General features: G+C 45.9%; 2 protein-coding genes across 6 annotated transcripts; one reads left to right on the forward strand and one right to left on the reverse strand.

Annotated features, from left to right (window-relative positions):
* The first annotated feature begins 376 nt into the window (after positions 1-376).
* Positions 377-6,682, forward strand: gtse1 (G-2 and S-phase expressed 1). Of its 4 annotated transcripts, none has more exons than XM_061773100.1 (12): positions 377-511; positions 739-784; positions 855-912; positions 1,890-2,541; positions 2,614-2,778; positions 2,876-3,008; positions 4,293-4,682; positions 4,765-4,834; positions 5,395-5,610; positions 5,688-5,868; positions 5,939-6,055; positions 6,496-6,682. In XM_061773100.1, the coding sequence occupies exons 2-12, from the start codon at positions 763-765 to the stop codon at positions 6,583-6,585; spliced, it is 2,094 nt and encodes a 697-aa protein (XP_061629084.1). In that variant the 5' UTR covers positions 377-511; positions 739-762; the 3' UTR covers positions 6,586-6,682. The 4 variants fall into 4 exon arrangements, with proteins under 4 accessions (XP_061629084.1, XP_061629085.1, XP_061629083.1 ...); XM_061773101.1 differs by having other exon boundaries at positions 389-602; XM_061773099.1 differs by lacking the exons at positions 377-511; positions 739-784; positions 855-912 and adding an exon at positions 1,451-1,650.
* Positions 6,683-8,535: 1,853 nt separating this feature from the next.
* On the reverse strand, positions 8,536-14,315 carry LOC133478050 (lamina-associated polypeptide 2, isoforms beta/gamma-like). Of its 2 annotated transcripts, XM_061773577.1 has the most exons (7): positions 13,505-14,315; positions 13,297-13,411; positions 12,650-12,799; positions 12,322-12,431; positions 12,129-12,238; positions 10,865-11,242; positions 8,536-8,959 (listed from the first exon to the last, which is right to left on the reverse strand). In XM_061773577.1, exons 1-6 carry the CDS (start codon positions 13,739-13,741, stop codon positions 10,870-10,872), a joined length of 1,095 nt encoding a protein of 364 aa, XP_061629561.1. In that variant the 5' UTR covers positions 13,742-14,315; the 3' UTR covers positions 8,536-8,959; positions 10,865-10,869. The 2 variants fall into 2 exon arrangements, with proteins under 2 accessions (XP_061629561.1, XP_061629560.1); XM_061773576.1 differs by having other exon boundaries at positions 8,536-11,242; positions 13,505-14,314.
* Between the last annotated feature and the right edge of the window lie 1,664 nt (positions 14,316-15,979).

Below are 15,979 nucleotides of genomic sequence, written 5' to 3' on the forward strand. Positions count from 1 at the left end.
ACTACAGGTATTGGGCAAAGGTCAACAGATATTGGGGCTCAAGAAATCCCATCTGCAAGGTTTAAGGGCTACCTGTATTAAGGCTCCATAGTTTTTCATACGCACGCACGCACACGCGCACACACACACACACGCACGCACACATTCATGCGCATCCCCAGTGGTGATGTTGTTTGTAGTCCTTAATCAAATTATAATAAATAGATGAGTTAACGTTCACTTAATTCAAATGCATTAATTCATTCATTCACAAAACAGATGTAATGAATATCGTCAACAATTTCAATCATTCCCAGTCGGTTGTAGTTGACCAATAATTCTCTATGGTTGACCTGGACGCGTCAAAAAGAATGATCGACTACATTCCCCACAATTCCAAACGCGCTGGCGTCACGCATTTCCGACCAATGAGGGTAACGTGACATCGGCGCAGCGGATTTGAATTGTTGTGTAGCGAGCAAAAAAAAAAAAGAGAACATATTTTTGTGAGCGGTCGTCGAAACGACACAAGGTTTGTGTTTCTTTACTTCACTGAAACAACTAAACTCGAGTTCCGTGTCGAATTCCTCCCTTTGCCGTTTGCGGAAGGATACAACTCACAGGCTAGTAGAGCTTTGTTCAGCTTAGCTTTTAGCTTTCGGGGGTTAACAATTCGTATTTCCCGTTAGGTTGCTATAAGCTAGCCGGTTGACGATGTCGGACATGACTGATATTCCGATGGTTCTTGTCCACTTACAGGTTGAAAGGAGAAGCGGCAGCGAGATGGAGCGTCGAGCTAACAGCAGTCAGTCTCGGAACAACCCCAAAATATTATTATGACTCTTTGAGTTACTTATATTTGTGTGTCATTACAGATGTGATTTTGCTGCTGGACGAGAAGTTCGACTTCGATGTTCCTATGTCACCTGACTGGTAGGATAGACAATTTCTAAGCTTGATGACAAATTAAAACGTCGTTCCTAACACATGGATTGATCACGAATGGTGAGCGGACAGAAATGATTCTCAAGTAAGAGAAACTCGTACTTTACCACATTATGACTCCCGTAAAAGTCAAAAGTGGACTTCCAAATAATCACTTAAGTGTATTCAGTTAAAAAAAAGAAGAAAAAAAACCCTACTCAACTACTTAGTAACTTCTGAGTCATTATTTTTTTCAGTCAGCGCATGAATATCAAACTAAAAAAATAGGAGCGTGCAAATTCAGATATTGCCAAACAAAATCACGGAAGCAATCATCAATGGAATCTTTGTAACTGAACATAATTGAAGGCAAATTCAGTCCACTTTTCATGACATGACAGCAGAATAGTCTTAAAAATCATCATCCCTCTCTGGCCCCATCTAATGCCTCTAACTTGAAGTGTTATTTTACAACTCTGCACATCAGGACAAGAATAGCCAATCAGTGCCAGGAGGCGTGACCGAACAAATCTTGACAGTTATTTTGCTCGCGCGCACCGTCATGCTCACCAACGTCACGGGGTGGAAACACAAAAGTAGCAAAAGTAGACTGTACTGTAGTTTTTTTTTTTTGTCCGGATTAGTTAGTTCTGGTAAGCAACAAAAGTTAAAAAGAAGGAATTGGACACCTCTACTTCAAATCAAGAGTAAACCCTTACAACGGTGGTGTCCTACAAGTGTTAGCTGGTAAGTGCATTCATTAATAGCCAAGTGAACTGATCAGATATGAGAGCTAAAGTCTAATTGGTGCGCTAATGGCTAAATGTTAGCAGATATGTGCACTAATAACTAATTGGTGCACTACTGGCTAACTGTTACTAGATAGGCATGCTAATGGTTAAATGTTTACAGATTGGTGGACTAAAGACAAAGTGTTAGCCCTTAGCTAATGGATGCTAATGCAAATCTTTGTTTTCAATCCGCAGCTCTACGTGTGATGAAGAACAGGATGACGTCTTTTTGGACCCGTCCCACCATCGTGTCAAACGCCCACCCGCCAACTTGGCATCCCACCCGGAGGAAGGGGTGGGTGGCGTGCGGACCAGCTGGAGTCCGCTTCTAGGGGACCAGCTGGATGCCATGTGTCAGGAAGCCAAGCGATTAGCCGATCAGCTGCAGTGTGGCAAGTGGCCCCATGGCAAGGATGAGGGCGCCGCCCCAGCGACCGCCGCCCCAGCGTCTGCCTCCCTGGCCCAGCAGGACGTGGAGCACTTCATCCAGGACGGTGCCGCCAAACTGGGTGTGCTGGCGTCCCCCCCTAGCCTGAGCAGCCCCGTCAAACGTCAGACCTTCCTGGTGCAGGACAGCCCCATGAAGGATCTGCCGCCAGCTATCCGGAACCATATGCAGAGAGGAAGTGCCGCCGCCCATCTGGGCGCCTCCGCCGCCCCGGCCACTCGTCTCTCCACTCGACTCGCCACCTCCAGCCCGGCCGCCGGCGGCAAGACCAGGGCAGCGCTCCGGGGGAAAACGGGGCTGGGGGCCATCCTGCCCAGCAAGCCAGCCGCTCCCAGGACTTCCTCTTCAGCCAGCAAGGGCATTGCCGCCCAGAAAGTCCAAGTGCCCAAGCATGGCAAAGTTGGTTCTTTGGCTTTTTTCATCTCACCGCTCAAGAAGTGATGTCACCGGCATCTTTTTCCTCCCGTCCAGGTGGCGTCAGGTTGTAAACCGAATCAGAGTTCAGATCTCGCCAGTCGGACCAAGTCCTGTGAGGATATTCTGTCGGATTCTGCCAGTGTGGTGTCCGATGTCAGCGACTCATCCCTCAACTCCAGCATTGCGGGGAAGAAGCGCACGCTGGCTCCGCCCACCAAGGTACTGCACCGTTCTGTTAGCTTGGAGTGTTGTCCCAGCTCCCTAACATCATGATATATATAGATTTTTTTATTTTTTTTGGGGGTCCCGTGTGGAGGTGGTGGTGAGGCAGTCCGGTGTGAAGGCGACGCCGCTTCAGAGCGGGAAGACTACAGAAAGACGCAACACGTCCTCGTCCTCATCCTCTGTGTCCAGCTTCAACTCCAGCCTGTCCCTGTCTCCGGCCACAGGTGCGCTAGTTGCTAACACTTAGCATTTGGGTGCGCTAATGGCTCACTGTTAGCATGTAGCTGAGCTAATCATGTCATGGATCAATAGATGGCTGAAATATGACACAGGTGATTGGAGGTGACAATCTGTTCCTTTAATAACACGCAGAATTGTCTAAGCACTCAGTAGGGCTGCATGATATTTTGTTTGCGCGTGGTCATCGCAATGTACGTGTGCGCAACAGTCACATCGCTGGGTCTGCTGCGATGTTTGTGTTCTTGAATATACAGTGAATCAACTGTAATATTAAAGGTGACCAGCAGAGGGACCTGTGTTAGACATCGTAATAGGATGTACGCCTGCAGCATTTCCTAATTAGCGCTTTAGAATGTAACCAGGCAGGCCCGGCAGCTGCGTGAGTGCGAAAGGTGCGTTCAGGGACACTGTGTAAATGTTAGTGAATGTGTTCTTTTGTAATGCACTACATAATTGCCAAAATGGATTACTAGGACAATTATTTGGATGAGAATGCGTTACTTAAAATTCTGTACGAGCACACTGTGCTAATTTGGAATTTGTTATGTAATATAAGAGTATAATAAGAGAGTAATTATTTTGTTAATATAGTCAGCCAGAGCTGCGAGGAATGCATAGTTATCAGTCTTTTCACCATCATTCCTGTCATACTGTGTTCCATGCTTTTGTTTGCACATTAAGGACCAAAGTCCTGTTTTTTTTGTTTGTTTGTTTGTTTTTCCTCATGTTTTTGATATTGTAGGGTGAAAGCTGCAGCTGGCTACAAGTGTGGACTGAATGGGTGGCAACAATGTGGAAGTTAATTGTCAGTATTTTGAGGGTAATAGCCCGTCAGCAACCTATTGAACAAAAAAAGAACCATGAACTAGTTTGTTAGAACGTAGCTGAGCTAATGGTTAACTTTGCATGCACATGTATACCAATGGCTAACTGTTGACAGATACTGTAAGTTGACTAATTAGAAACTGCTGGCACATTGGTGCTAATTGCTTACTGTTAGTGCATACAGTCGGTGTGCTGATGGTTAACTGATAGGACTTAGCAACTATCATTGGTGTACCTGAAGGTTAGCTTAAAAATAAATAACACATGAAGGTTAGCTTTTAGCATACAGTACAGGTGATAGCTGAGGGCTAACTGTAAGCACATAGGTGCTAAAACTGATGTTCTGGGAAACTACACTTGCTCCACTAACAGCTAACCAACCAAAATGACCTGCATGAGGGGAACCGCTAACAGGGGTCTTGGTAACTTTGTCCTCCTCTCAGGCAAGCTGAACTCGGTGAACCGCGGCGTGAGCCCCTCCAACGGCCCCGTCGTTTCCGGCAACGGCAGCCGACCTGTGAATCCAAACAAACGTCGCTCCGGAGTTGGCGGTGTCACAAGGACTGTGGCGTCATCGCCGTCGCCGTCGTCTTCCTCCGTCGCCGCCAGCCGCCGCCGCAGCGGCACGCTAACCGGCCAAGCCAGGAAGTTGTCAGAGCCTGCCAAAGCAGCCAGGACCACGCCGCAACACCAGACTACGCCCGCAAAAAGAACCTTGGACAAGACCTCATTGACCACTGCGTCTGCTTGGATTCAAAGCGGACTGAAGACAAAAAGCAAATTTGCAGCGGTAGGCCAGACACCCATACCCAGCGAAGGAGCAGCAGGACAAGGTCAGGAAATGCATCAGTCAACATTGATACATTTTCAAAGAATTGCTAAAACTTGGAATCTTTTTTGTTTTTGTTTTTGAAGGGTTTTGTTCTCCGGATGTTTCCATGGTGCTCAAACCAAAGAGACTCCTGTCAGTGGCTAGTATGGACAGGTTAGTTTAAGGCTAAATGTTAGCACATAGATACTACTGACCAAGTGTTAGCAGATAGCTGCTAATGATTAACTGTTAGCAGATTGATGCTAATGATAACTGTTAGCATATAGTTGCTAAAGCTAAATGTTAGCAGATAGGTGTTTATGGCTAATCATTAGCATATAAGTGCTAATTGATAAGTGTTAGCAGAGGGATGCTCATGTTAACTGTTAGCAAGTAGGTGTTTATGGCTAACTATTAAAATATTAATGCGAATTGATAACTATTAGCATAGTGATGCTAATGATAACTTTTAGCACAGTTGCTCATGCTAATTAACAGTGATTAGTTGGCAATAACGATTACCATAAAGTTACTAATGACTATTGTTGCAGTTGATAATGGCTAACTATTAGCGTATAGGACCTAATGTCTGTTTGCACATCGATGCCGTGATGGCTATTATTGCAAAGTTAATATTGGCTCCATGTTAGCCCCCCTCTATTGTGACACAGTTTTTGTCTCCTGTGGTCCCTTGCTTATGACATCATCACACATCTGCTCCCTCCCTCTGTTAGCCTTCCTCAAAAACCATGTGGCCCATTGACGCCCTCTGCAGGGGTAAGCAGGCCTCTGCATTTATGTTCCCAGCGTCCTTCCGGTCTCCCCACACCGCTCAAACGCCGGGCGTCGGCCATCCCCACGCCGACGTCAGGCAGCCTCGCCAGGATCTCCGGACCCTCCAGAACGCAGGCCGCCTCGGACTCAGACTTCCCCACCAGGACCTGCCTGAGGTCCGACAGCCAATAGGAAGGTCGTACTGGCTAACTAGTAGCAAATAGGTCTGCTAACAGTTTTTCCATGTGTGTAGTCCCACCCCCACCGATTCTAGCAGAGTGGAGCCAGTTGACATTCAGCCTTTTTGTCTGGAGGACGAGGAGCATCCTGTCGAGCCCAGCCAATCGGAGATCCCGGAGAGCGAGGAGCTGTCCAGTCACGGCCGATCAGAGCCCAGCAAAGTTCCCTTCCAGCCCGAGAGCGCCAGACAAGATGTCAGCCTCAGACCACCTCACGCTACCTCAGGCCACCTGACCTGCTTTATGACTATTTGACTTCCTTCAGGTTCTCCTGCTGGACCTTCCTGCTCCGACGCCCCCGACTCACGAGAAGCTACTCATAGACCTGAGCAATACTCCAGACTTGATCCGCAACAGCACCAAGAACTGCGCCACCATGCAGGTACTAACTACTTCTTGTTTGTATTGTGGCAGAGTGAACCTCTGCATATTCGCAGTTCAGCGTTCAGGAATTTGCTGATTTTTATTTTTGATTTTTGATTTTCTCTGTTCATGTGAGCGTGTTGTTAACGCCACAAAACAAGCTAATACTAGTGACGAGCCTCATGTGCAGCTGCTTTGTTTTGAATCGGTGAACTACTGAATACAGTCATCTATGGAACATTGGTTCACGATTGCGTACATGCTAGTTGCATGGTGTTGATGCTTTGCTAATTATTCTTCGTCTGTTACAAACCACACAAAATAAACAATCCTAACATTTGAACTCATGGAGACACCCAACAACTGTTTACTTCCCGTTCGTAGCTGTGCCGCCAGACGGTGACAGGTGATTAACTAAAAAAAAAAAAAAAAGTAAAAGCATTATTTGCTGTCTTTCAGCATTTGATTGACTTAAGTTCGCCGCTCATCAAGTGGAGTCCAGAAGACAAGAAGGAGAACAGCGCCCCCCTCATCAACCTATCATTCTGAAATCCACCCAATTGAAAACAATGAATGCTTCCTGTTTGTGATTTTATTCGTGTTGCTGCTCTTAAGAATTCATATCGAAATAAATGTTGTACATTTATCTTCATTCTCCTTTCAATGATGTTGAAACAACTTGTATTTGTATGTTCCTTAACAGTACATTAGATGGGAACCTTCCATATTTGAACATTGATAAAAAAAATCTTTAATTTGACTGCATAATTTGAAGATAGTTTGGGCAGTTTTATGTTTTCACAATTGTCGGAACAAAATTAAATATGCATGAATCGAATTAAATAAAACTTTTAGTATAATTTTATCATCCAGAAAACTGTTTTCAGTGTTTTTAAAACTAAATTATATTACCTGCAAATGTATTTTATTTTTATCTGGCTAAAATATGCAACATTTTGTTTTTATTTTATCAACTGGCTAAATATATACAAATTATTGTAGTAATATACTTTATTAAAAAAAACAGCATATTTAATCAGCTGAGTTGCAAATTGAACTTATTTTACTACATATATACAAATTAGAATTTAAATTTGTTTCCCTTGATTTAGAAAAAAAAAAGTTTAGAAACTTTTTTTTTTAAATCAAGGAATATATATATAATTAATTAACGGAACATTTTATCGGCGAAAACTACGATTTTAAGCAATTTAATATATACTTCCCGTAATGCCCTCGCACATGGGAGAGGAGAGCCACAGCGGCTGATGCACTTTTCAGCCATTTATTTAACAGCAAAACAAGCGCAATCATGCAGCAGCTGCTGTTGACCACAGCTCACACCCAAACACACTCTAGGCCCCACCTCTTAAAGGCACATATCCAAGAAAGCATTTTCTTGAAGTTGAATGCTTGCAGTTTGGGTGGCTTGCGGTCTTAATACGTTGCCAACGAGCTGGCAGCTCCTCGTGGACGTCCCACAGCGCACAGCCGGGTCACCTCGTCGTCGGACAGGGTCACGTGGACCACGCTCAACACGCGCGGCAGACTGAGATGCACCTCCTCCGTGATGCCGCACATGCCCTGCGTTTGACTTGAGAATTTTCATTTGAATTCTGGTGACCTGCACCACGGTGGAGACAGGATACATCCTGTTCCTGTTCCTGACAATGCTCTCCGCCAGGTCGGCAACGCTCAGCCTTCAGTTTGATCACCTCGTAGGCGCCGACAGCAGGCAAATATGTTCTTTTGAAAGGCTTCTACACAACTTGTTTGGTCCCTGGAATTGAATTTGTTCAGCAATATCTCACTCAACTCAGATCACCGAAAAGCTAAAGAAACAAGTTTGAAAACCCTTAAACGATACCTTATCCTTGTCGTGGTGTTCTAAGCCAAAGATTTTCAATAACTGAATAACTGAAAACGGCAACAAATCAACCACATAGACATTAAATATGGAATAACAACACAAAATCAAAAACAGATAATGATAGTGTATATATAACACCCTGATTATGATTGCTAAACACTTTATCTACAGATGCACATTTATGATGTCACACATTAATAACTAAAAAACCCAAAACTTCTTCTTCTTCATCACCCCTATTTCTTTCACCAACATGTCCATTACAATCTGCACCAATCACGACTCTCTCTCTGTCTGGGATGCTCAGAACTACTTCGTCTAGCTCCTTCCAGAAATTTCTCTTTCACCTCTAGGTCACATCCTACCTGTGGGGCATAGCCTCTTCGACCCACAGTAGCTGAATTTCCACCGGCGCCCTGCAAGTTGATGGCGCAGGCGGCGGACGTCGTTAACCCGGGCCACGTCGTTAACACTGCCCCCAGGTGGCCAAGGCGGGCACACCATATGGAGCAGCACAATGTTCATTGAAGCAAAAATGTCTGTGCAAATCGTAGAAATATTATTTTTTACATAACGTCTTAACGTCATTGGAATTGCGCTTTGTAAATAAAAACGACAACAGAAGAGAATGTGTTCTAAGGATGACATTTATTTTATGATACATTGCCTACTTGATCATAAATACGATTAAAAATCCATACCCACATAACTAACATTTGTGTCCATTGTGGGGAAGCTGCCTGGAGATGAAATTGCTTTCTAAGACCGTCAAAAGTCAAATTAATAAGATAAATACGGAGTCACTCGTGCGAGTCTTCCATGTTGCTTTTTCGGCGTTACCTTCAAGGGTGCTAGAAAAAAAGTTTTGAACGCACCACTTTTAGAAAAATATCAAAATGGGTTATGAGTCAATATTCCTTCATCCTGGCTGCAGTTTTGAAACGGGTCAATTTGCTCAGCCTGACGTCGTCGTCGGGTCGTGATGATGGATTAAAGTCTCCGAGAGGGATTTTGTGACGTCCTGGTGGCACATGCCGGCGGTGAGGTGACGAGCTATGCGGGAGGAAAATGAAGGGTCGGAAATCTAATTCAAAACGAACAAAAAGCACAAAACAGCACTAAAACCCAAATAATGTAAACTCAGGGGGGGGGGGGAACCAAAACAAAAGGACACACCATCAGGCGCAAATGGATAAGAATGGCCACAAAAGCGCCAGTCCGACAGATGGCAGAGTTGGAGCCCAATTTCCGCCAGCACCGTGGAGACGACGGGTCACGCCAGCCCAGTGATTCGTGATCGGAAGATCATCAGATGTGCCGCCGGAAATATTCCCCTTTCCCTTCATTCATCGGGCCGCAAATTATTTACTTGCTACAAATAATGTATCTATCCGACATATTAAATGCTCTTCCATACACTGGAACCTATCGTCATACGTCCTAGTTTCTATACAATTGGGTTTCCCGTAAGAATGTTGTCCCAGTTTTTTGCATATCTGCTTGGTTTTGGAACAAACAAAACCCGTTTTACACAATACGCCAGAAAGTTTGAGAAGGAATTCAAAACCAGAAGTCGTAGCAAAGTACGAAAATGGCTCCTTTCGCTCCCCTTTATAAGCCATCTAGACCACAGGTGTCGAACTCAAGGCCCGTGGGTCGGATCTGGCCTGCCACATCCTTTTATGTGGCCCGTGAAAGCAAATCATGCACATCCACGATTCTTGCTCAAATCTGTACCAACATTTTAAAATGGTCATATTTAATGAATATTGAGATTTTTCCTGATTTTATTACAGTACCGGAATTTGTACTGTAATGCCCTCACACGTGGGCAAGGAGAGCTATCTATTTTGCATGGATGTCTGCTAACAAAACAATGCGTAGTCATGCTTGAACGTGACACCTTCCCAGTAAATTACCCTCAATTCCCATGGAAGTTTCTAATTTGGAATCTTTCCAGAACCCCGTCGCTTAACATCCCTCGGAAACGTGCGACCCCAGGAAAAACCGGGCTAGCCGACTCTACGCCCAGGGCGGACATTTTATGCGGGGCACCTCGCTGTCGGGAACGCCCGCGGCGTGTCGCTCATGCGCAAGTCACAAAACTACAAAGATGGCCGTCAAAAGAAAAAAACTACATCCGTGCAGGGGGACAAACTGGCCGTCTCCAATCGATTCTACTTACACATAAAGACGACGATTCACAGGTTTCAAAAATAAAAAGACATTAAAATCAGTGTCTGGCGGCGGCACCTGCCTGCTGCGCTGCACGTGACAGCTGAAAAGCTGGAATCGGTCATCCCATGTGACCGTGTGTCCGACCAGGAGGCTAAACCAGTTTGGTTGAAAGTGGTTTGAAGCCAGTGTTTGTTCAGGGTGGTTTGAATTCAGTTGTTAAAAGTGGTTTGAACTTGAAGCCAATTTTGGTGAATGTGGTTTCAAGACAGTTTTGTCAAAAAGTTGTTTGAAGCTGCTTTTGTTGAAAGAGGCTTGAAGGCAGTTTTGTCGAATGTGGTTTGGAATCAACTTTCGTTGAAAGCGGGTTGAAGCCGCTTTTGTTGAAAGAGGTTTGAAGGCAGTTTTGTCGAATGCGGTTTGGAATCAACTTTCATTGAAAGTGGGTTGAAGCCGCTTATGTCGAATGTGGTTTGAAGCCAGTTTTGCCAAAAGTGGTTTGAAGCCACTTCTGTTAAAAGTGGTTACACATACACTTATAACACAGTGGTTGTAAGCAAGTTTTGTTAAATATGGTTTGAAGTAACCTTTGTGGAATGTGGTTTGAAACCACATTTTGTCAAAAGCGGTCTGAAGCCACTTTTGTTGAATGTGGTTTGAAGCCGCTTTTGTTGAAAGCGGTTTGAAGCCAGTTTTTTTTTTTTTTTCCAGTGTGGTTTGATCCCAGTTCTGTAGAGTGTGGCAGGAGAGGTGGGCGCGGCCAAGGCGACAGAGGGACCTTACGCCTTTCACTTGTCGCCGAGACCCAGGTAGGCGGCGGCGCTCTCTGCGGCGCCCTGTAGAGGGGCCACCACGGCGTCCAGGAGGACCCGCAGGTTGTTTTGGTGAGCCGTATCCAGGTGCCGGTAGGTCAAGTAGAGCGAGCCGCAGACCACCGCCAGGAGGAGGACGAGCTTGAGCAGGAGGGAGAGGGCGCCACGCCGCGCTGGGGCTTTGCCGACGGAGGGGGAAGGGGCGACGCCGACCCCCCGGGAGAAGGACTCCGAGTAGGAGCGGTTCTCGGTGTGGACGCTGTGGCGCACGCGGGATTCGTCCAGCCAGTAGTCGCTGGGCTTGAGCGGTCGCCCCGCCGCTCCTCTGATGGGACGCCTGCAGGTGGCGCTGTGGGCCACACAATGGCAACAAATCAACATCTAAGTATCAACTGTAGTCACTTCCGCTCAACTTACCCATTGGTGTGCTGACCAGTGTCAAAAAGAAAACGCAAAAAAACAAATATAAAAAGGTAAAAAGTGTATATTTAGCATTTATGTCTGTTTTATATTTTTATTTTGCAACTCATTTTAAAATTGTAAAAAAGCAGCACATAAAAATACAGGTAAAAGAAAATATACAATGACAATAAAATTACTTCTGTTTATGTTATTATTTTTTTCCGACATTCCAACACATTTTGAAATGTAAAAAACCCCGTTAAAACAAGCTAAAGCAGTAAAAATAATACATGTAATAAGAGCAAAAAAAGTTAAACCAAGACAGATAAATATAAAACATGCACAACAAAAATAAACGGCCTTTTATTTCTTTGCGTGTATTCCATCATTTTTTGCTCTTTTGCATTTAAAAATAGCCAACAACTTACAAGTGACCTGAAAGCAGAAATTTCATTAAAATATATATTTTTAAAAATCAGTAAAGTATGCAAGTAAAAGCAAAAAAAAACATTCAACCTTTTTTTTTGGTGCTATTTTTATGCTTTACTTTTTAATATTTGCCCTCACATTTTTATATTTTACCAGTTTTGTTTTTTTAAACACGTTTTGTCTTCTTTTTTTGCTTTACACGTACATTTTTTTATTTTATTTTTTTTTTACATTTAAAATAAAAATTTAAAAAGTAAAAAAAAAAAAAAATGCACCCCACCCTTCAAAAATGGCCCCCAAATTTGGCACACGCACACACACACACACACACAAAGCGCCCTGTTGAGATGACTGCAGCACCCGAGGACCAATTAAATTCAAACGTTCACTTCCTCGCAAGCTACCTTATGCCCGTTGGTGTGCTGATTTCATTGGCCAGAATATCTTCCACCACACTCTCGCCGCTCTTGACGGGGGTGCCCTCCGTCACCGCCGCCTCCTCCGCCGCCGCCACCTGTCGGTGCAGATCGGAAGGAAGCGTTTGATGCCAATATCGACGAGACGCCGACAAGTTGGATTCGCGCCGCAGTCGGTCACCTTGGTTTGGCGTCTGCTGCCGGTTCGCACGGTGACCGGCGTTTTCCCTCTGCTGCGCACGGGCTTCTCCACGACGGGGACTGGCTCTGGCTCAGTGCTGCTAATTTCCTCTGAAAAGCCATCGTAAAGGGGAAATCATTTTAAAAAAGAAAATGTACTTTTCAAGCGGGTCTCTGGAGTGCCTGGCCCCCCCCCCCCCCCATCAAATGTGAAATTCAACATTGTGCTGTGTTGCATTGTTTATTTTGTCCAGTCGCAGTAGAATCATAGCACGGGGTCTTTTTTGATCAATCTAGCTATCAATTAGCCATCAAAGATCGATAGTCACCAGCTTCCTTGTCGCTGTACTGGTCGGAGTTGGTGTTGCCATTCTGGTCGGCGTCGGCCTTGGGGAGGACGGTGACGTCGGCGGGGGCCTCGGCCGCCGGCTCTTCCAGAAGCTTCTGCAGCTTCTTCTCGTACAACTTGCGGGAGGAGGCTGTGCACGCACACAACACAACACAACACAAAACGGCGCTCGTTATTAAAAATAAAAAAGGGATCTGTGGTAGTTCTTGCCAAGTCAGACTCGGTTTTTGTACATTTTCACAAATCGAGGAGGCCATTTTGCAGCTTGATTTCAAACATTTGTATACGAGGATTCATATTTTAAATGATTCATGTTTGTACTTGAGATATGTACACATTTTTGACTTCTACTTCAGATAACGGGTTCTTTTTTAAATTGTATTGCTTCACCTGATTAGTGACGTGTCGAGTCAAATTGGCCGCAGATGAGGTGCGCCAACTCTTTAACGACGGACATATGGACCAATCGAGACGCGCACTTGGATGATGGTAAAGTGTCAAACATTCAGTTTCCAATTCGCGTTTTGTCTCGTGAAGATGAATCTTCGTGAGACGCGTAACCAACACGAAAACCAAAGAGGCGTCTACGGTTGTGAAAGTGGTGTTGTCCGGGCGGCTCCAACCTACCCACGATGGGTCCTGCGTCCACGCCATACTTGGCGAGTTGCAGTTGGAGGTCGTCATCGGTGAGCTCCGTCACCTCCACCTCTATGCGAGGCTTGTCTGTCTTTTTGGTAGCTTTCTGCACGACACATTCAAAACGTTGCGAGCGGTTAAATCAGCGCAGAACGACGCCCGGTGCACAGAATCGAGATTTGCGGGAAGGCAGACTCACTCTCCCCGATCGGCTTTTGTTGGCGAGCACCACGGGGGCGGGCAGCTCCTCGTCGCTGGAGAAGGTGTCGGCAGGCGGGCTCCTCTTGTTGTTCCGCGCCGTCAAGTTCTTCAGATAGAGCTGCACGTACACTTCTTTCTTGTGCTCGCCGCTCGGCAGCGCCACGTTGTTGGCCGCCAGCTCGTTCTTCAGCTTGTCTTTCGTGAGCACCGACGGGTCTTCGAGAAATTCTGCCATGGTTTCCCCGTCGAGTCTGAAGCGCGCTATGAATGCGTTAGCGGATAACGGAACTGCAGCGAACGACCGCGTTGTTGTCACAACGGGATTGACTGGCGCCTAGCCGCCTGTGCTAGCAGGACACGCGTTTATTTGGCCAAATAGTTGAATAATTCAGCCCTTTAGCCGGACGGACTCAATATTGCCGGGTGGTTTGGATTTTTCCGAGGCGATTCCGCTCCTTTGCTTCGGTGGAAAAAAGGACGCTAAAGACTAAAGTTGCAACTGAACGGATGTTAGCAGTTAGCTTGCAGCCGGCCCGCTCGCCTCTCGTCTATCCGCCGCACGACCGGGAAGCATGTCGCTTCCCCATTGGCCGAGCGGCGCCAGTAAGCGGCACTGCGATTGGCTCGCTATGAATGGAACGCTTTGAGTCTCAGCCGCCACAAAGAGAGAAAAGGGGACAAAAATTAAAAAAAAGTGCAGGGAAACTGCGGGAGTCCGAGACAGACCAAGCACGCGGGCAACTCATAATGGCAACGCTTGGGGATTCGATTTGACCGGCGTGGTTGTTTGCGAATATAAGCACGAAAGAACCTTTCGTGACTTGGACAAAGAGCGTCAATGGCGGTTGTCGCCGCTGGCTGCTCGCGCAGACCTTAAGTTCACACCAACAAGTTTCACTCTTTTTTTTTTAAGGGCAATTATTTCTTCCTAAGGCTCCTCTACGTGAACTGTTAAAGAGCCCAATAAAACCGTTAATAAATACTAAACGAGCACGACTGGTTTTCTTTCGATGTGGAAGCAATATTTTGAGGTGTAGTCTTGTCCTCTCACCAGAAGAGGGCAGTGCGAGTCACGTTAGCAAAATGGCTGCCGGACTGCTCATTTTCCATGCACACCTTTTCCAGAATATACCATTGTCTGCATCTAATTATGAACTACAGGAAGCTTGTTAATATGCAATACCAGCCTGACTGACACTAATAAATGGACAATTAATCTTTAATCAATGTTCCAGAGAAATGGGAAAGTGACATTTTTGTTTTTAACCACTCGTTATTGAATTTAAAAAACGACAACTGTATGACTTATGTTTAGTATGTATGATCAGTGTGGTTTGGCATTGTCTTGCTGAAATAAGCAAAAAAGATTTTGCTTGGATGGCAGCATATGTTTCTCCAAAACCTGTATGTACCTTTCAGCATTAATGGTGCCTTCACAGATGTGCAAGTTATCCATGCCATTGGCACTAACACAGCCCCATACCATCACAGATGCTGGCTTTTGAACTTTGCGTCCATAACAGTCCGGATGGTTCTTTACCTCTTTGGCCCGGAGGACACGACGTCCACGATTTCCCAAAACAATTTGAAATGCGGACTCGTCGGACCACAGAACACTTTTCCACTTTGCATCAGTCCCATTTGCAGTGGGACAGCTTCTATATACACTATTGTAGCGCCAGTGCACTCATCCATTTTCTGTATTGCTTTTCCTCACGCGGGTCGCGGGCAGGCTGGAGCCCATCCCAGTTGAGTTTGGGCGAGAGGCGGGTCACACCCTCAACTGGTCGCCAGCCAATCGCAGGGCACATACAAACCAACAACCGTTCGCACTCACATTCACACCTACAGGCAATTGAGTCTTCAATCAACCTAGCACGCATGTTTGTGGGATGTGTTAAATAGAAAGTAAAGAATGAAACCGTTTTGAGCGGCATGATTAATTCATTGCGGCTTCTGCGTGACTTGTCCACTTGGGGGCAGTATAATACAGTTGTGCAGACATGAAGAAGACTTTTAGGATTACTTGTAAGTGACTCGGTGAGCTGCAGGAATATTAGTTGTTGTTGTTTTTTTTGCATAGGGTAAAGACTGTATGTCTGTAAGCATTGCATTATGGTCTACATGTTACTCCACGGCATGTGTTCAAATATCTGTCCCTAACATCTAACTGTAACGTCCACGTTGCTGGAAGCGATTCAGCCAAGAGACTGTTGGGGGTAAGTTAATACAATTTCCCGGAATCTTGGAATCTCGGTTGTAAATGTAAGTCGGCGCTCGTGACCGCGTCGAGGCCTCGACGGCCCTTCCGACGGACGTACGCCGGGCGGTGCGGTCGCGGCCGCGGGGACGGCGGTCGCAGGCGGCAATGCGGCACGCCGCCCGCCCTTCGCTCGGCCCCAGCCCCCGCCCGTCGGGACTCTCCGCGATGCTTCGGCACCGCACCCCCACTAACCCCGAGCTAAAAACCACA

Source organism: Phyllopteryx taeniolatus, chromosome 5 (assembly GCF_024500385.1).
Source record: "Phyllopteryx taeniolatus isolate TA_2022b chromosome 5, UOR_Ptae_1.2, whole genome shotgun sequence".
NCBI lineage: Eukaryota > Metazoa > Chordata > Actinopteri > Syngnathiformes > Syngnathidae > Phyllopteryx > Phyllopteryx taeniolatus.

What these genes read in the sequence shown, in the direction of transcription:
- LOC133478050 (XM_061773577.1), bottom strand. Translation starts at nt 13,741, where the DNA reads ATGGCAGAATTTCTCGAAGACCCGTCGGTGCTCACGAAAGACAAGCTG. An exon ending in ACAAAAGCCGATCGGGGAGA is followed by an intron (nt 13,412 to 13,504) that starts GTGAGTCTGCCT and finishes TGTGTCGTGCAG; the next exon opens with AAAGCTACCAAAAAGACAGA. An exon ending in GCAGCAGACGCCAAACCAAG is followed by an intron (nt 12,239 to 12,321) that starts GTGACCGACTGC and finishes CTGCACCGACAG; the next exon opens with GTGGCGGCGGCGGAGGAGGC.
- gtse1 (XM_061773099.1), top strand. Translation starts at nt 1,466, where the DNA reads ATGCTCACCAACGTCACGGGGTGGAAACACAAAAGTAGCAAAAGTAGA. An exon ending in CGCTGGCTCCGCCCACCAAG is followed by an intron (nt 2,779 to 2,875) that starts GTACTGCACCGT and finishes TCCCGTGTGGAG; the next exon opens with GTGGTGGTGAGGCAGTCCGG. An exon ending in AGAACTGCGCCACCATGCAG is followed by an intron (nt 6,056 to 6,495) that starts GTACTAACTACT and finishes GCTGTCTTTCAG; the next exon opens with CATTTGATTGACTTAAGTTC.